Source organism: Lepidochelys kempii, chromosome 22 (assembly GCF_965140285.1).
Source record: "Lepidochelys kempii isolate rLepKem1 chromosome 22, rLepKem1.hap1, whole genome shotgun sequence".
In the NCBI taxonomy this organism is placed as follows: Eukaryota; Metazoa; Chordata; order Testudines; family Cheloniidae; genus Lepidochelys; species Lepidochelys kempii.
The window spans coordinates 7,601,574-7,622,124 of record NC_136401.1 but is presented as its reverse complement, the minus strand read 5'-3'; the positions used below and the strand labels follow the sequence as shown (position 1 = coordinate 7,622,124).

Genomic DNA, 20,551 nt, shown 5'->3' with positions numbered 1-20,551 from the left:
TTTCTGCATTTCAGCTGCTTCCCCCCAGGTTTCCAGAGACAAGCCACAAACCAATTCAACAGCCTGTCCTTAAATGCAGCACGTTCCTTTCATACTAGCTCAGCCTAGTAGTTCATAGATTCATAGACACTAAGGTCAGAAGAAACCATTATGATCATCTAGTCCGACCTCCTGCACAACGCAGGCCACAGAATCTCACCCACCCACTCCTGCGAAAAGCCTCTCACCTATGTCTGAGCTATTGAAGTCCTCAAATCGTGGTTTAAAGACTTCAAGGAGCAGAGAATCCTCCAGCAAGTGACCCATGCCCCATGCTACAGAGGAAGGCGAAAAGCCCCCAGGGCCTCTTCCAATCTGCCCTGGAGGAAAATTCCTTCCTGACCCCAAATATGGCAATCAGCTAAAACCTGAGCATATGGACAAGATTCACCAGCCAGTTCTGTCTGACCGCGATCTTTTAGCCAAACTGTGCCGAGCAGTGTGTTCTGGGAACGAGAATCAAATTGTTTTAATCTCTCAACAGCAGAAAGAAACAAGAATGGACACTGCAGGCTCCAAGGCAGTAAGGAGTGACATGGGGCAAAGGAGAATTTTACACTCAGCACAAGTCAGATTGCCCAAGAGCGAGATGCATCCAGCAGGGGAGGGGACTCCTACGGGAACCAGGAGACACCACCGTCACAAAGTAGATTCTAATGGCCAAGCGGAAACTGTGCAATCCAAACACAACCAGGGCGCAAGTGTGATCAAAGAGCTAATTAAAGATAATTAGCTAATTTGTAGGTGGGATGGGGGCAATTATAGGGAATTCATTACATGAAACAAATGCATTGCTGAACATTCTGTATCCCAAGGACTATTTACTTTTCAAAACATTCCAAGCAGTTGAATTTCACACCTGAGTCCAACTCCCACCAGGACCCAGCGCTCCAGTGATGTGCAGTCCTCATTCAGAGCCACAGCGCTCACTCCTGCTTCGCTCGCCCTGCCGGCCAAGCGCACTTTTCACTCCAACGTCCACCAGTTGTTCAAGGCCTGCAGCCAGGGCTGGCTCCAGGCACCAGCTTTCTTGGAGCGGCATCTAGAATGGGGCGGCTGGCCGTGTCCCGCAGCGGCCATTCGGCGGCCGCTCCGCCGCTCTTCCCGCCGTGGCGGCTTTTGGTGGCAGCTTTTTATTGCGGCGGCGGCGGCTTGGGGCGGCAAAATCGGTAGAGCCGCCCCTGCCCACAGCACTGGCTTTGGTCCCAGAAACGGTGCCCCAGCCTCGCAGCAGGTGCATTCGACGCCAGCAGTCTTGGAAACCAATGCAATTCATTTCCTTCCGCAGATCGGGCCAGCCCCAGTGACGGAAGCAGAGGGCCAGTTAGTGCCCTGGGGAAAGCGTTCATGAAGGAGCTGGGAGCGTAATGGGAAGCCTGGAGGGGTTACGCATGTGCGTGACCAGCAAGGTCAGCTGAGAGTCTGGCTTCAAGTGGAGAAGGCCATGTTCCAGCCCCTATTGCATGGGAAGGAGGGCTGGTGTCTCTGAAAGTACAACTCCTCTCCAGTATCTTGCAAGGAAAGGAAGCGTGCTCAGGGTTCAAACCATCTGGGAGAGACACACCGGGGAGGAGGACGGTGCGATCTGTGAAACGGTCGGGTCCTGCTACCGTTGAAGCTTCAATACCGAAATGCACCAGGAAGGGTTTAACACCACTAAGAGAAGCTCAGAGCTTTACTTGTACACCCAGGGGGGAAAGACTCCACTAATGTGTCCACGGCTCCTGCTCGCCACACATCTGTTGTATTGATTCAGGCTGTAGCACTAAATGATGTTGCTGTTTTATCTCCCTGACCTTTGGATTGATACTTGCTAGCTATTTAAAAAAAATAAATAAAAGTCAATAAGCAGGCAAGGACTGAACCCAAGAACAAAGCACTATTAGCATACGTCTGCACAGGAATCCATTGCCGGGAACAATTTATACATAAGGGATTGGGGACGGAACAAACATAAAAGTTCCTGACTAGAGAGAACTCCCAACACTCATTACAGCCTCATTTGGCTACAAAGAGCCAGCCCGGACAGAGCCACAGCCTGGGGGTGAAATGCAGCAGCCCTAGCGATCCTCATACTAATCGCTCGGGCATAGTCCATCCAAGAAATTAGCACATGGGTGTGTAGACAAACAGCCGAGAGAGAGGACGACAGGGCACACACGACAGGACATTCAATCCTAGGGGGTGAGAAAAGATTTAGGGTGTGTCGTCACTAGGAACAAAGGTGCTTTCTTACTGCATGGGAGCTAATGCACGGTAACAAGAGGTAAAACCCTAGTGAACACCAGGCAGCATGTGGTTTTCCATACCTAGTAGCAGGTCGAGGTTGACGTCAGTTGGCTTGTGTATGTGTGTGTGTTCTTTTCATGTGTTGTCCCAGCAGGTAGCTGGCTCAGCAGACTGTGATTGTACTGCCCAGTGTTAAGTGATGAAGGATGGACTATTGTCACCACAGTAACACTGTTTAGGCTGCCTAGTGCCTCTGTCCTTTGAGCTTCCATTTTATCACTATTAACAGCAGATAAGGCAGCCTTGAAGCGACTCAGAGATAGACAACAGGTGCAGTTCGGTCGCAAAGCCACTCGGCCAGGTTTATTGGCCCCTCGGCACAGGTTTAGTGCCTGGCTCCGTGTGTGCTTGGTGGCAATGATTGGCGCCTTCTGCAGCAGGAATTTCTGCTGTCCCCGAGGCCACCCAAAAGATTATGGTGAAGTACCCTGACCTTTATAGGCGAAGACAAACAACTGGAATACACAACTTACACCCCACCTTACGTATTTCATGACGTTTCTTGGTTACCATTTTTTGGTTTTGACATTTTGGACACAACATTTTAATTTATGATGTTATTTTGTACTCAATTAAAACGTATTTGTCTTCATCATCATGTTCCTATGACACCTTTGGCATTTAGGGCAGCGACGAAACTCCTCCACTGCTGTCTGTTTCTGGCAAGTCTTTCAATGGTTCCCCAGCTGTGCCCCAGATTTTCCAGCTCCGCTTCCACAGCTCTTCACCAGGTTGTTTTCAGGCAGCCTCGTTTTTGCTTGCCTTCAGGTGTCCATCTTATTGCTACTCTGGTGACAGAATCAGATTCCATCCGAAGCACACGACTGATCCATCTCCAACGCCTCCTGGCAACGATGGTGCTCAGATCTTGGTTTGAGATTGTTCTGGGCCAAAAGTTAGAGAATTTTTCTGAGGCAGGTTGTATGGAATGAAGACAGTTTGGACATGTCAGACTTCCTCATTCCCCAGCATTCTGCACTATAAAGTAGTGTTGAAAGTAGGCAGCGCTGATAAATCTTGAGTTTGGTTTTGGTGTTGTATTTTGATGATTTCCAGACCGTATTTAAGCTCCTGAAGGCGTTCTTGGCTTTACTGATTTTGTTCCGGATGTCCTGGCTTGTTCCACCATCCTGGCTGATGGTGCTGCCCAAGCATAGGAATGTTTCTACACTGCTGAGAACATAATCCTCTATCTGTACTGGTGAGGGTGAGGCAATATTAAAGGTCATGATCTCTGTCTTATTGCAGGTGATTTTCAGTCCAATTTGCTAGCTGAATGAGCTGAGTCAAATTCTTTTTTCTTGTATATGGTATTGGGTATGTAATAGGAGAGTGACATCATCTGCAAAGTCCAGGTCTTCAAGGGACGAGAAGGGTGTCCCATTTAATGCCTTTTGGCATGTCTTCCGTTGTACGCTGCATTACCCAGTCGAAGGCAATGCTGAAGGGGATTGCAGACACGACACATCCCTGACATACTCCTTTTTTGACTTCAAAACTGAGCTCACCGTGATCAACACGGCACACAAAGTTGAAATAGAAGCTTTTAATGACATTGATCATACGGAGAGGGGTTCCATATGCCTGTAGAATGCGCCCTAGGCTGGTCCTGTGAATGCTATCAAAAGACTTCTCAAAGTCTATCAAATGTATGTAGAGTTGCCGTTGCCATTCTAAGCACTGTTCTATTATGTTTTGTACAGCGAAAATCTGGTCTGTGCATCCATGTCCTTTCTGAAAACCAGCTTGCTCTTTTCTGAGAATGCTATCAACTGCCTCCGATATATGCCGGACTATGATCTTACACAATACTTTGCTTGACACAGATAAAAGTGTGATACCTTGCCAGTTATTACAATCACTGAGAGTTCCTTTCTTTCATATCTTCACTGTAACCCCATTGGTCCACTCACCTGGCACTTTTCCCCTTTCCCAGACTGATATAAATAGAGGGGCAAGGATAGATACTGGTAATTTAGGATTTACCATGAACAATTCTGCATTCAAGTTATCCTTGCCAGGAGCTTTCCCATTTTTTAAGGATTTGATGGCTCGAATGATCTCTTCCTGAGTTGGGGTGTCTGTGTTGAAATCAAGATTTTCTTCTGCCTCCTGGATGTTTGCTTCCTCTTTCGGTAGCTCCCTGTTCAGCAATTCTTTGAAATGCTCTATTCAGTGCATTTCTTGTTCTTTGTCAGTTGTTAGTAGGTGTTCTTATTTCTTCCTGATGAGAGTGTTTGTTGGTGTCTGTCATTTACCACTGATAAGCTGCATCATTTTGTAGAAGGTTCCTTGTTCACCATCAGCAGCTGCACCATCTGCTTGTGTTGCCAGATTATCAATATAATGTCGTTTGTCCGCTCTCACAAGGCGTTTGACCTCCCGGTATGCCTTGCTATACTGCTTGTGATATTTGTCCTTTAGCTTCTGGGAGTTTGTGTCTAACACTTCTTTCGTCAGAGCTCGTCTGGTTTCTATGGCGTTCCATGAGCTGGGTGTAATCCACTCCTTCCTTCTCTTCTTCCTATAGCCTAGACAGGCTTCACTGCTCTGTTTATAAAGTGCTGTTACTTTGTCCCACTTCTTGTTGATCTCCTCATCTGCATTCCCCTCTTCTTCATCAAGGTCTACAAGTGCTTGAAACCTGTTCTTTAACTGCATAACAAAAGCTTTCTGTATTTCAAGGGACTTTAGCTTGTCAATATCATAACGTCTATGTCCCTTGTTTGGTGGACCCACACTTCTCAGGTTTTAGCTTGCGTCTTATTTTGTACTAAATTAAAATGGATTTGTAGTAGCTAAAATATATTTACGGACATATTTAGTGCCTAGTACACTAGCAACAGCTTTGCCAAGTTTAATGCCATTACTGAGGAGGAGGCATGGAAGATTACATCAGGGAAGGTCTGTAGGAAGCATTTTATATTTGCCAAGAGCGTTGGGGAGGGCGAGGAGGGAGAAGAGGGGGTTCTTTTTCCCCTTCTTAGAAAACAAACTCCTTTTCTAATCTTATACTCAGCCAAAGGGGTGTGTGAATTCCCGGTCTCTCCCTATAGGCTCATATTACAGGAGGGGGATGAACTGTGCTTTTCCACAGATAGAGAGAGCATGAGAACAGTCTACTTATTACAGCAGGAGCCGCCACACCCCCTAGCAACTTCTAATCCCAGCTATACCCTTCACCTCTCTGATGTCAGGCCCCACGTTTTGGATCATGCTTCCAGAAGTGCCCACTCATTTTGGGTGCACAACTGGAGGCATCCAGGGGCTAATTTGCAGAGATTTTGAGCACTCACAATTCTGCCCAAAGTCAGCAAGAGCTGAGAGTACTCAGCACCGCTAGAAATCAGGCTCCAGATGTCCCAGGTTGGGCATCCAGAATCAGTGGGCACTGCGGGCCGCAAGCCCTCTCTGCTTCAGATTACCAGTCTCTAAATTGAGGCTAATACCTACATCACCGGGCAGAGGGAAGAGGAGTGAGAATTATTGTTTGCGGAATGCTCTGAGATCCTCAGACAAACGGGCTGTGTACTCAGGCTCATTATGTGATTTCCTGGGGTCTGAACTGGGGCACATGGGAGAACATTTATTGTCTAACCAATATATCACCATCCAAGGATTTAGAGGAAGTGATTTAGGGTCCAAGTAAAAAGCCTGCACATTCATCTTGAGTAAAGATGACTGGAAGGCTTAGTCATGCTCTGAGGACCTTTCACAGCCAGTTTTCACTGAGAAGTGACCCCAACTGGCAGGAGAGGTGAATCACTATGTTTAGTTATTGGTGCAACATTCTCAGAGATTATTTTCACTTCTGTATGTTATCGCATGCATTAAATAAATGTGCGCTGTTTATATCTTTACAAAGGGCTACATGCCAGTGATCATGTCTATAGCAAATGGTACATAGAGAAGTAATCTGCATTATTCTGCTGTTGTAATTTACTACCCTCCTACAAAGTCTCAATGAACTGGTTTCCAAATCAGGAAAGAGATGATAATCTATATGCCCAATTTTCATAACACCTGCTAATAAAACCACCACCTTCTTCACTGTTGTTTTCAAAGACTTAGATTTTAAGACCAGAAGAGACCATTCTGACCCTTTATTTAGTCAGTCGTCCTAGCTTTTCACCCAGTGATTCCTGCATGACGCCCATAACTTCTGGCTGAATTGGAGTGTAGCTTTTTGAAGACTTCAAGCAATGGAGGATCCATCACATCCCTGGGTAAATTATTCAAATGGTTAATTATCTTTGCTGTTAAAAATCTGCACCTTATTTCTAGTCTGATTTTATCCAGCTCCAGCCATTGGATCTCACTCTGCATTTGATAGATTAAAGCATCCTCTGATATCAGAAATCATCTCCCCATCCAGGTGTTTAGAGATTAAATTACCTCTTAAACGTCTTTATTAAGCTAAATAGATTGAGTTCCTTTAGTCTTTCACTGTAGGGCAGGTTTCCCAGACCTCGAATCATTCTTGTAGCTCTTTTCTGATCCCTTTCCACTTTGTCAAAATCCTTTTCACAGTGTGGACACACAGCCCTCAAGTATTGAACTCACTTGTATATTTTCACTACTCAAAAAGCAACCATCACTCTACACTTTTCTGTTCAAATCTTTCAGATTCAGGAAAATAACAGAATCAGAACAAGCGAGCACACACACAGCAGGCAAGTCTCCCCTCTGCAACATGCTGCATCAACTCTGCCTCACATCACCTGAGCTGCCTCTTAAGAAAACAGGCTCCTAGGAGCTAAGAGCTGCAATACCGAGAAAACAAGCTCCTAACAGTTCCAGGGCTGCATACATACAACACATTCAGGCTAGTGGATTTCTCCCTAATTTCCTAGCAGCCACTCTCACAAGTGAAAGGAGTTGGTGAGTGGAATTCACTGCTGTATAACAGCAAGGGGCAGATACACACAGAGGGGGATCGGAGGATGAACAGAGTTGTTTAATCCACTGGAACTTTCCAATGTGCTGTTTCATTACAAGAAGTAAGTGGCCATGGGAGACCATGCAGCATGGTCCTTTGAATATATTAAAACACACTTCAGGTGCTTGGCCTTTTACTTCCCAGCTGAGCCGCACAGACTCTGTGTGTCCCAATATTTAGCTGAGAGCCAGGCACTCCCAAATTCAAACCCTGGTTCTGCCACTGAGTCACCACGTAGACTTTAGCAAGTCACTTAACCTCCCTACGTCAGTTCTCCAGCTGCAGAACAGGGACACTATTACTTCTTCATGGGGTGATAGGCAGATTCATATTCAGACAGTGCTCTGAAAAATGTAAAGTGCTGAGTAAAGGAAACTTAAGGGACAGGAAAACCCAGAGTGGATAATAGTAAAGAACTGGCTCACAGTAGCTCCAAGAACTCTGCCATCTCTCACACTGCAGAGAGAGAGAGAGGTCAGTTTTTTCTTTGCCTTCTTTCAGCAATGCATCACTCCAGCAAAAGCAGTCCCAGAGAGAAGGGCCTCTGGTGCAGGAGTCCAACCTGGCTAGAAGCAGGGGTAGAGTCAGTTCAATCATGTGAGATTCACAACCTATTTGGAGCCCAACGGCACTTGGACTCACTTCACTGAGCTTAGCCAAAGCTTCTTGGAGGTCTCTACACGCCAATCTGAACAGAGCCACCATTCCACTGCCTTTGAAATAGAGCATGGAAAGCCTACCCTGAAGAGCACCCAGTATCCAGGGAGAGCTGGGCCCAAGCCCCAGAACTAGATGCCACCTGACATAAAGTACAAACTCCCCGGAGCACTCACGGAGTCGGCACCTATGGGAGGACAAGTGCTCCAAAGTGGCATGGACAATCCTGTCTTAGATGCCTGGCTGGTGAGCCTTGCTCACATGCTCCTGGTCAAGCCGATCACCAGATCTGGGATAAGGAAGGAATTTTTCCCCAGCTCAGCTTGTATGGGACCGTGGGGGGTTTTCCACCTTCTTCTGCAGCACCTTGGGATCACCTGAGCAAGTCTCACCTAACCAATTCCCTGCCATTGCAGGGACTTTGGGGACTGGGCACTCACAACAGTTCAGTCTTCTGACAACTTAAATGCTTTGGTCTAACTGCAGCTATTGGGCTCAACACAGGAGTAACAGGGTGGAATTTAATAGCCTGTGATATACAGGAGGCCAGATTAGATGATCTAATGGTCCCATCTGGCATTACACGCTATGAAACCACGAAAGTTTGCAAGATTTTTGGATCTCAGGTTTGGTGCAGACCCATCACTAGCCCAAATCTTTCGCCAGCCACACGAAGTACCAGACTGCATTGGGGGTCTTCTTATGTGCCATAAATGCCAATACTGCTGCATTAGGCTTCTTAAAGGAAAAGTGCATGATTTCGTCTAGAGCCAGAGACTGTCAACTGAATATAAGGCACATGAAGGGCCCGATTATTTCCTATCCCCGAGCAGGGACTGATAACGATATTCAGTGTTAGGCCTAGCAGATAGTATTGCCCCCTATTGGTCAGATACGTCACTGCACAGACATCAATGCTATTGGTGAACTGCAGGCAGGTATGGATGTAGAAGGAGAACAAGAGGGTGGGGCTAGAAAGTCCGAGTAGTTAGAGGTAAGGCAAGTTTTCAAATAGGGCAACAACCAGGTTTTTAAAGTTTGTTTAGATTTATTTTTAAAATCCTGATTTTATACCTGTTCTAATTAAGCCCCAGCCACCACCATTCGTTATCAGGCTGCTTGGATTCCCTGAGATCTCCCTATAAGTGTATCCGGATGGAGCGGAGCGCACTGTATTAGCCAGCAACATCACAAAGCGTTTCTAGGAATGCCCATAACTGTTTCACTCTGTGAACGGCCCATCAGACAGAGCTGCATTTGACCATCTCCAAGCACACAGGCCAGTCTATGCAAAGGTCAGCTAAAAGAAAATATAGACTGAATGATCATGAAAAACATCCTGAGTGTGAGATCTAGCAGGCTTTGCCACAGTATCCTAAGGGAAGTGGTGGTAACATTTGAAGTTACATGGGCAGAGAACTTGAGAAACACACCATGCTGGAGTGCTGAGGCTAACCCTGCACTGCAGGGTGAAGGACACAGATGATCCTACTGGAATGGGATCCGGTCTCTCCAGTCTCTGTGATTCGAGAACTCCTGCACAGGGTGCGGGCACTGCAGAATACTTGGATCTCCCAAAGGTGTTCACGCCTACTGCCAGTTGTAAAAGTACCTGAGCAGGTGGTGGGAGCTAACATCCCATTTACCTTTCCTGACAAATTCATCTTAGGTGCAGGCAGATCAAGCTGCTCAAGTGTGACTTGATATTTACCATGTCCCAAGTCAGCACCCAGTTACCAAGACTCCCCAAATCGCTGGCCACCTTCTAAAGTCAAAGTCTACAAAACCACTGTCAATAATCACAGCTCCTTTATAACAAAACCAAGTAGTTCTAATAATAAAAAGCCATCGGAGCTTACCTCACATGAATCGTGAGCATTTCCCGAGTCTGCCATGCGTTCAAATGCTGAGCTCAATTTCCCAGGTCTTAAACTAGCTCTGCAGAACGGCAAGGTGGCAGTTCCTGTTTGATTAATTAGTCTGTTATTATGTTTCAGAGATTGGAATGTACCCACTTATTTCTTTGCACGATAATTGGACCTTGTTATTAGGACATCTTTTGGATTTCGTTGCTGTTCTCCCTCTGCTATAAAAATATATTCCTGGTAGGGTATATATATATTCCCGTTGCACACACGCGGGACTGTTAAATTTAGTTATTTAGTAAGGACGGACATCCAGTGCTCCCCAAACAAACCACGATTCTGTTTCCCATTCACCCCGTTTGAGGTAATATGTGATGGTGTAGCCGTGTTGGTTCCCAGATATTAGAGAGACAAGGTGAGGGAGGGAATCGTGTGGCTCGAAAGCATGTCTCTCTCATCAACAGAAGTTGGTCCAATAGAAGATGTTATCTCCCCCACCGTGGTTCTCTGAGCGTTACAGGAGCGGTGATGCTATAGTGTGGTAGCCAGCGTGGGACCCCAATTCCCCCTGACCTTGGGCCAGATTTTCAAAGGTATTTAGGGGCCTTGGGTGATTTTCAACAGTGCCTATCTGCCTCTTTAGGGGCCTTTGAAAATCTGGCTCTTACATCTCTCTCTGCCTCGTTCTGTATCAAATGGGGATTTAATACTTCCCTGCTCACAGGGGCGTGATGAGGTAGGATACGGCATGGGAGGCACTCCCGTCTATTGGCCAGACCAACCCTGATCTCTGGGGCAGGGTACTCAGGCTGTTTCTCATTCCAGCTCTGCCAGCCTTTACATACCTGCTATTGACTGTGGAGGGACTCCACCCTGAGTAACGTGAGTGGATTTGGAGGATCAGGGCCGTTATTAGGACTCCAGCCAGGGAACATTAAGCAATGAGTGGGAGGCACGTGGAATGTGATTTTCAGGGTGCTCCAGCTGAAGTCAATGGGAAATGCAGGTGCTCAGCACCTCACAAAGGGGCCTCAAGCTGGGCTCCCCTAATCAGAGGCCACTTTTAAAAGTGTGGCTGATTAGTCCTTGCCAGGCGAAAGCTCTTTGGGGGTAGGGTCATGGGCTAACAGACCTTGGCACAAGGGTCGTACTCAAGGACTAGGTTAGAGAAGGAACATACTAATTTAGCCCTTGGATTGGGGGGGCCTCTACAGAGCACATACAGAGACCTAGCCACCTGATGAAAAGCTGATCAAGGGGATCCCTACTATTAAGCCTCCCCTCCCTCACTACCTGAGGTTTTGTAACTACCTGGATTTCCTAAAGATCTGACCTTCACGATCACCATCCCATCTCCCCACAGCGACCCCCTGCAGCACTCCCAGACAGATGTGTGGTTTCTCCTACCTGCGGCTTTCACCACCTGCACATCAAACTCCACTAATTCCAAGGGCTGTCCTCTTAATCTCCGCACGCCTCCAGCCAGGCAGGTGTTTACTCAGGGACTCCAGTTACCTCGTCTCTCCACCTGCCCCTGGATACTCCCTCTGTGTTTATCACCGTTGCCTCGTTGCCCTGTTTACGGGCTGGCCTGTATGGCTTTGGGAGTCACCCACTTGGGATGTTTCACAGCAGAGACAGACACACACACAGAGCGATTTGAACAGGCCCGAGTTTCGATTGGCTGCAGCAGGTTGTCTGTAACAGAGGGGCAGACACGACCCTCCGGTTCCGGATCAGTGGACCGAGGGTGCCCAACTTTTATCCTCTCCCCAAAGAGGGAACAGCTGGTGGTTAACCCTTACAATGCTGGCATTCTCCATATTGTAATGCAACAGAATACTCAGGATGGCAGCGAGAGAGATCGTTACTGAGCTGGGTTTAAGCCCCGACAGAAAAAGTTTTAGACTTAACACGGCATGCCCCAGGGATCAGAGACACACAATCCAGGTCTGTTTCTCTCCATGGGATGGCAGGAGATAGCTAGGTGGGAGCCTGACCCCCAAGCAAGTTGAGACCCTGGGACTGAGCTGAACTCACCGCAATTCAAGGGCTTCAATTCAGAGGGAGAGGGCTCGTGGCAAAAGCACCAGGAGGCCCAGCCCTGCTCTTACGTGAGGGTAACAAGGATGATCACTGGGTGGAACCTAGGAGATTTCGGTGGGGAGGGAATCAGCAACACCCTAAGGTTGGGCTTTCAAAGGTAATGTCTTCCAGAGAAGCATCCCAGAGTAATTTATATGAGCAAGCAGCAGTTTTAATAAATGCAAACTTACCATTTAAAGAGAACAAGTCACCTTAAAATATATTTCTACTGTCCCACCTCCTGTCATGCACATTAATGGCTATGCAGATACCAGTTATATAATTAAACTGATCTGGCAAGAACACTCATCTCCTCCACTCCTCCCAACCTTGTACAGGTTTGAGTCAAGAGTACATGATGCTGCTTACAAGTGTCAGGCAGTCAAAACATGCTTCATTGTATTTCATTGATAAGTTAATTTCCAGAAGATCACAGCTTTCCAAAGCAGAGATAAATGCTGAGACCCTTCATGGATCACATCCCTCCTCTCCAAGCCCAACACACCCAGACCTTACATTCATTCTCTTTTAAGAAGACAGAGGAATACTCAAGTCACCTTCACCCACCCTTTAGATTCCACTCTGTGCTCACAGTTCTCAGTGCATTACGTCACGTCAAAGCTGGGGAGCTTCCCCAAAATAGCGAGAGCACTCCCTTAAACCAACTCCACTTGGGTGGTGGTGCGGGCACCAGCTAACACAATTGCATAACCACAGACATGGTGCATTTCACCCCTTCTTGTGGTTTGGCCCCCAAAGAGATCCAGCAGAGACTCAGTCTGTATAGTTAAGCACAGTGGCAGTGCGTAAAAATAGGTCACGTTTCTGTTCAGCTGTCACTGGAAACAAAAACATTCACACCTCTAAAATCCACCCAATGGGAAGGAAAAGGGTTTGTCAAGAGCAGGTTTCAGAGCCTCTGAACTGGAATTCAGCCTAAATCCCGATTGGCTGAGCAGATCAATGGCCCAACAATGCATTTGAGCTTCCCTTCCAGGTCTCTATGAATAATCACAATTTTGCTTTATTTTTGTTTTGTGTTGCTTTAAGAGACATACTACACCTCAGGGAAAAGGACAAAGTCGGGGAAGAGCCCTGATTTTCTTGTCTGGGAGTGCCGAGCGCACTGCATCATCCTGTTGCTATGCTCCATGTACTTGAAGCTTTTGGTCTTCATTAATACAAAGACAACATTAATAAAACCCTTGGTCTTTATTATCTATGAAATTTGCAGGAGAACAGGTTCTTGGTTAAGGGCTCACCTAGTCCTGTAGCCTCGTTGCCACCTGAAATCAGTCCTCTCCTCTGGCACATTAATCGCTCCACTACAAACTAGAGCTGAATTGATGTTTGCCATTGAGTCTTCCCCTACCTCCGCACAAGAAACATGAGAATTAAGGGGTCTCTTCGCTCTCCTCTAGAGTGGCAGAGACTGGCTAGCAGCAAGATGATCAGTGGCTCTCCTGGCCCCAACACCCTGATCTATACAGGAAAGCTCTATCTACACTGGGTTGTTTTACACCCAGAAGGCGACAAGTGCAAACTGCGATGGAAGTTGCTAGGGTAGGTCCGTTTTGCAGTGCTCCAGGGGGGGTCTACATTAAAGGCTCCCTCCCACCCTGTATAGCTGTAGGGGTTCCCCACCCCTAGACCCTGTAGCTATATCAGAATAGTTCCAGAGGTGGAAGTTTCCCCGGTGCAGGCTGCAGCTGGATCTGGCTTAGGCGCAATTTGAGTTATTGGAGACGTACTTTTATGTTCCTGACACTTCCAAGCTGTTTGCGGCACTGAAGGGAGCCATAGCAATAACACTTTGCCATTCCAGAGAGACTTCCATCTGGGCATCTTAAAGCAATTTACATTCATTTATTCATTAACACCCCTGCGATGCAGGAACAGGCTGCTCCACTCATTTTACAGGTGGGTAACTTCTGCTGTACAGTGATTTCAGTGACTTGCTCATGATAACATAGCAGGGAAAGAGCAGAACCCAGGAGTGCTGAGTTGCAGTACGCTGCTCTAACCACTAGGTAACACTACGGCTGCTGTTAGCATCCAAGGGCAGGGAGCAGAAGAGATTTCTGAGGGATGTAATGCTCCCTGCCTTTGGTTCCACCGATTGTCAGAGCAGCACGAGTGACAGCTTGGGATTGTTCCTTTTGGCACCACAACGTGGATTCCCTCGGGCGTACCGTGTGCTGGGCTGACATTACAACAGTGCACACTAGTCTAGAACAGGCCAGTGATTTGAGGGAGGGGAAGGGAGAACTGCAGCCTCGGCTCAGTTACAGCATCTCACTTTTGACACTAGATTTGGCACTGCGATTACAAAACAACGGGTCTGCCTCTCTTGTACAGAGCCTAGCACCATGGGCTCCTGGTCCACGGGTGGGGCCCTTAGACAGTTGCCAACCTATGGCACAGAGATAGGGCCCTGACACCGCAGATGGATCAGAGCACAGATAAGGATGAGGCGTGATAAGGAGGCCTCACAGGGACAGGTCTCTGCCCAGTTTGAAAGCCAACAGGGCCAGCTTAAGAATCAGTCCTCCACTCCCAGCAGACCCAGTTCAGCAAAGCTCTGAAGCATTTGCTTAAATCCCATTGACTTCAAAGGGACTTAGGCACATTCCTAAAGTCAGATGTGAGTTTAAGTGGTTTGCTAAATAGGTAAGGACTTCTCTGACTCAGAGCCAAGGCAGGTGGACTGTGATCGGCGCTGCTCAGAGCACACCGGCTGGCGTTAGCCCAAGCAGCAGGAAAGCTGGGAAGGAAATGCAATAACCGTTGCGTGTGGTGTTCAGAGGACACCACAGGACAAACCCCAAGGGGGCAGCCTGTACACAGTGGGCAGCTGGAGAGAGCACAGACCAACGGGGGTGGAGCAGAGAAAAGAGACCAAGGGCGCCGTATATCGCTGAACTGATTCTCAGACTGCACACTGAGACGCAGAACTCAGGCCAGCTCACCAGTACCCCACATGGCAGCTCATTTCCACCCCGCCCCAATGTCACTGCACCGTCTAGCTCACTTTAATTACTGCACACAGTGGAACTCCACAGTAGTGACCCTGGCGAACCCCCCGACAGCAAAGTGACATGAGCATCGCTTCTGCGCCGTTCAGCAGTGAAACTGCACTGCCTCTCCAGGCACCTTTCGCTCAGCCGGAGCGGGATTCTACCTCACTCGCAGATGCTCAATACTGCGTTCTGCCTACCTTCTGCTCTCACTGAGCAGAGGGGAGAAATTGCCACTACCCTAGAAAACCAGTCTTGCTACAGCCACCCACGCCCATGCATCCTTGCGAGTGCCCCCTGCCGCTTGCTGCTTCTCTCAAGGGGATTGTACCTGGAGATCTTTTGCCAGACGCAACCTGTTCTATTCGGTAAAACCCTGTTTCCAGGGAAGAATTTGCATATGATTTCTGTTAATGAATAACAGAAATAAGGAAAAAGAACAGGAGGTCTTGTGGCACCTTAGAGACGCACAAATTTATTAGCGCATAAGCTTTCATGAGCTACAGATCACTTCATCGGATGCATTCAGTGGAAAATACAGTGGGGAGATTTTATATACACAGAGAACATGAAACAATGGGTATTACCATACAGGCTGTAACAAGAGTGACCAGGAAAGGTGAGCTATCACTGCACGCATCGGATGAAGTGAGCTGTAGCTCACGAAAGCTTATGCTCTAATAAATTGGTTAGTCTCTAAAGTGCCACAAGTCCTCCTTTTCTTTTTACAGATACAGACTAACACGGTTGCTACTCTGAAACCAGAAATAAGGAAGCATTTCACCGTGATACTCAGTAATTCACTGGCCAGAGGTAGCAGATAACATTTTGCTCAGCTACTTTGCTGTCGGGGAGTTCGCCAAGGTCACGCACGCGCACGCATTAATCACACCTTAATGACTACACTAGATTCATGATTTAAATTTCCCAGCAAGTCACTAATCTGACCTGAAATTGCATAGAACACTCATGTAAGCATCCTCAAGGGGCCAGGTGACAGCTCTGTGATCCTGTTATTCAGAAACGGACCATGCAGCCTGCACAGTCTGACTGCCCCTCACACAGAGCGAAATATGTAAAATCACTTTCACGTGGAACGGGCCGGGGGGTGGGGCGGGGGGAGAGGTGTCTCTCTGCATCCTTGCTGTCATATGTGAATGTAGATGTCCCTGCTCCAGCAGGTCAATGCATGGGCCACTAAACAATACAGAATAGGATCAAATCCAGGTTCGATCAGTCTGGAGTTCGGAGGGAGGGCAAGGCTGGCTTTCACACCCCACAGACCCAGAGCCATGGTTGTTTTTTTGCTGGTGATAGGTGCCTTCCAGATGCTAATAGTAAATAGAAGGCTGGCATTTCCATGGGGTCACAGGTTCTGAAGAACCATTATCAAAAAAGAAGAGGATGAAAAGTTACTGGAAGAAAAGCGTGTGGTTGGGGCCTTCTTTCCAGGCAACACAATTACTGGTTATTCCCCAGTGCAGGGGTTCTCAACCCCAGGGGTTCATGAACAGGGGTCATGACCTCCTGGCCCTTCCCATCGCGCTAAGGGGGAGCAGGGTCACTTATGGAACCACGGCCCTAGCACTCAGAGCACACAGCGGCTTCGTTCTCGTGCTGCCAAAAGCGACATCTGCACCGCTCTGCCCTCCTTTCCTTTGGAGGAAAGTTAAAGAATAAAAGTAACAGCTGGGAGGGAGAAAAGGAGGCTACTTACGTCCGTCCCCTCATTCCAAAGCCGAGACGGCAGCGCCTCCGCAGGGTGGGGCTTTACAATCCCACTCTTCCGTCCCCTATCAAAGGAAGACAAGAGACAGGAGGAGTACTTAGTGCAGTGGCATACAGGGAATTGTTACTGCAGGGGGAATTCCGTCCCACTGCGCATGCGCAAAATTCATGTCCCCTGCAGATTTCTTTGCTTCCCCGCAGAAAAAATGACTTTCTGGCAGGGAAGGAAAGGGAAGCTGCAAGAGCAGTCACGCACCACTCTCTAGCAGAGCAGATACATCGTTTCAGGCACCCGGAGCAGCCGGCGGAGAGGTAAATCACTGTGGAGCTGGGGACACCCTAGCCAGTGGCTCCTATCCTGAGCCAGGATCAGCTGCTAGTTCCGGCTGAGCTGGAGGCAGGAGAGGACTGGACTTCCTCTTCCCCTGAAAGGAGTGGCTGGGGCTGCGTCAGACCCACACTCAGAAACCTCCCCCAGCTGCAGGAAGCTCAGCATCCTCCCCTGCTTCCTGCCCCCATCGCTCCTCACCTGCAGGGGGAGAGATCACTGTACCGGAGCTGCTCCCCCGTCCATCCAGACCTCCCATACCTAGACACACCCACCAAGCCTCACCCCGTACCCCCCGAGCCCTCCATACCCAAAACCCTACCCCACTGAACCTCAACCACTGCATGTGGAGCCCCCCTGAACCCAGACCCCCTGTCTCCGGACCTCCGCCTTTTCACCCAGACTACCCCGCCCCTCCCCGAGCTCCCTGCACTCACACCCCCACCCTGATGAGCCCCACCCCCCTGCACCACCCTGAGCCCCCACATCCAGACCCCCATGCCACTGACCTCTATCAAGCTGCACCCAGCCCCCCACCCAGCCCCACTCCCCCAGCACCCAGACCTCCCAGCTGAGACCCCTACACCCAGACCCCTCCGCTGAGCCCCAACCACCTTCACCTGAAAACCATGCAGGGTCTCATTGCCCCTGCACCTGGAACCCCACTCCCAATGAGCCTCTGTGCATCCAGATCCCCACACTGAGGTGCCTGCACCCAGACTGTCCCACACAGAACCCTCTCACCCCACACTGAGCCCCTTCACATTTAGATCCTGCCTGGTTGAGCCTGCCTGCCCCACACCTGGTGCACTTGGCACAGAGGAGCAGGGCCAGGTCTTGTGCTGTGTCAGGGTCGGGTGCAGTCTCACTGCTGAGTCTGTGTCCCAGGGGTGGGTGGTGGTGGTGGGGCTGCAGGGTGATCTCCCACTTTCATGCAGCCAGTGGCCTCTGCATTTATTTATTGACAAATAAAACTTGCAGAATTTTAAAATATTGTGCACAGAATTTTTAGGCGCAGAATTCCCTCAGGAGTAAATTGTGCATCACTTAATTGCTTCTTGTATTCAGGGCCACTAGAACCCACTGTGCTGGGGCTGAGGAGTTAGAGGACACAAATGTCACCATGCATCTCACCACACACCGGCTGAGCTGTGAATTCAACCTCTGAACAGACAATTCCCCCCCCCCATCTCTTCCATTGCTCCTGCTACCTTCATCTAGTCGTGTGCAATTAGGGGCAATCCAATCAGAGCCCCCATGCAGGGCTTGTTATTTCACCTTGGAAGATGCTACCAATCCCAGCTCTTGAGCAGAAACAGAAGCTGCTACCGGAGATCATCAGGGGGCGTCTGGTGCCTGAAACGCAGAGCCATCTGTGCTGCTGGTGAGAAGCTGCATCCCCACCCGTAAGCAGCAGGCTGAAAGACTCTTTGGCTGATTTTGAGTCACCCTGAAACTGCCCAGCCCAGGGTGGCTTAGCCTAGTCTTGTCGAGAGGATGTTTACATATATTAATCTACCATAGCAATAACGACACGCCCTGCTTGCCTCCTGGCTGCTTAGATTTTAATTAGATTCTGCTTAGATTCCAACAAACAGGTCAGATGCTCTGCTATACCTAGTTCATCAAAGGGGCATGGCACACTTAAGAGCCCCAAGGGAAAACAAACTGAGCTGAATTGCCTGGCTTCTTCTGGTAAGTTTTGTGTCTTGGCCCAAGGGGTTCCCTCTTGCTGACCCAGACCTCTGCTACTCTGGGACGTTTAAGAGAGGAATTAAAAGAACCAGATCCTAGGCATAAAGTTTTATGCACACACACCCTCCTTTCCCTGCACCCGCAGGCTGCTCTTGTGGAGAGCCGCAGCACAGTCCCGGTGCAGCGTCTGCTGCGTCTCTGGTAATGTATCAGCATCTCAGTGCATGGAGCATCAGAGATGCTGTGGGGATCCTGATGCTAAGATCCCCCCAGGGCAATCAGCTAATACCCACGGCACTAGAGAGGACGGGGACCTCTCTGGTATGTTGGCCTCCGTTGATTGACCTTATGGTCCATAGGCATCCATTGCGAGTCCTGGCAAAGGTGCGGCAAGATCTATTTGGACTGGAATTTAGCCTGCTAAGGGAAACAATGGAAGCAGAGTTGCTCTGGACATTACAAACCAGTGAAGGAGAAAGCATCTTTCAGTAGGCCAAGACTTCCCTAACTACGATCCACAACCATCTTCTCTCACCTTCCTCACCTCTGCTGGGGTTGCTATAACTACCTTGTGAGCCATCCCAACTTTAGCTGACCTCCAGGGGGGGTTCCTAACTCCTATTGCTCTGCTTCCTCCTCTTGGAGTCTAATGGGACATGCAACATCGCTTCCCACTTTTAGGTTTTAGTGAGAATTGCAGCCCCACTTACATGCTATTGCATGCTGTCCTTGTCAGCAATGGAAGGCAGTAGCCCCTAGTAGTTAGAGCAGGACTCCTGCGCCCAGCTGGCCACTGAATCACTTTGGACTACTCTTTTAACCTCTCTCTGCCTCTGGTTCCCCATCTGTAAAACGGATCCAACAAACAACGTCATCATCATGTACCTACTTCACAGGGTGTTGCATGACTCGATGAGTCTGAGTCACGCAAAGCTTGTCAGATGCTAATCTAGAGGTCACGTTCATCACAGCTGTTACTGCAAGAGCCAGTTTAGAAACACAGGTAAGAGTCAAAGAAGGACCAGCAAGTGTCTTCCCTGCAGGGAAGGCCCAGCAGCCATGGTGCAGCATGAAATGAGGCCAGCTTCTCACAGCGGTATCCGGGATTTCCAGAAAAGAAGTGGTGGGATGCAGTGAGTTTGTTGCCCACCATCATCCTCATTCTCCTTGGGAGTGGAGCTTTGGATGACTCTAATTCTATGTCTCCACTGAGAGTTGTTCTTTCCCTGGCTCGCTCCACCCCATCAAACCTCATCTTCCTGCTCTGAATGGGGTGCCACTTCAGTGTCTCCCCTCCCCGTATTTTTAAATAGATCATCTATGTTTACTAGACCACCCCGCTTGGAGAGGGCCAGAAACGTAGGCAGCGCAGAGTTAGCCTTCAAGGTCATTAGACAAGTGTGTGAATCCTGTCTCCGTATCACATCTTGAGCCACCTGACATCCTCCCAATCCAACAACCCGTTTGTGAGCCAGCCATTTATCCACCCTGCTAGGCAGTGCTCCTCGGATCGCTCAGCAAGCCTCCCCCGTTCTACAATCCAGTACCTTTGCGACAGTCATGATTAGAATTAGATCTGTCGCATTGCCATCAGCTGCCCATTCGGTTGGTAGCTCAAAGAGAGCATGATCTTGTTAACCAGGCCCCCTGCCCACGCTAGCCATTACCGCACAGCTTAGCTCTTCTCCAGTTGCTTGCCCACAGCAGAGAAACTCATTTAGTGCTGCTGGAATGTTTCAGAGTGACATCACTGGAGTTTAATTGTCCTGTGGATGGACAGAGAGCAATGAAAGCCAGAGAACCGCAACAGTGCCAGCTTTCCATACACACAGACACACACACACACCCCACCCCACAAAGCCCTGCTCGAACAGCCTGGGAGGGACCCCGTCTAGAGGAGTTCCAAACA

At 48.8% G+C, this 20,551-nt stretch overlaps 1 protein-coding gene across 7 annotated transcripts in view; it reads right to left on the bottom strand.

The window, feature by feature from the left end:
• The window catches only part of ST3GAL4 (ST3 beta-galactoside alpha-2,3-sialyltransferase 4), a 187,693-nt gene that overhangs the window by 60,668 nt on the left and 106,474 nt on the right, over positions 1–20,551 (bottom strand). For 4 of the 7 annotated variants that reach the window (XM_073321125.2, XM_073321132.2, XM_073321123.2 and 1 more), the window contains exon 2: positions 16,609–16,684. The exons of the other annotated variants lie outside the window; for them this stretch is intronic. Coding sequence is in view for 2 of the 4 variants with exons in the window: in XM_073321123.2 (XP_073177224.1) it covers positions 16,609–16,684 (76 nt within the window). In the remaining 2 variants the exon portion in view is untranslated. The remainder of the gene's footprint in view (positions 1–16,608; positions 16,685–20,551) is intronic. 7 annotated transcript variants of the gene reach the window in all.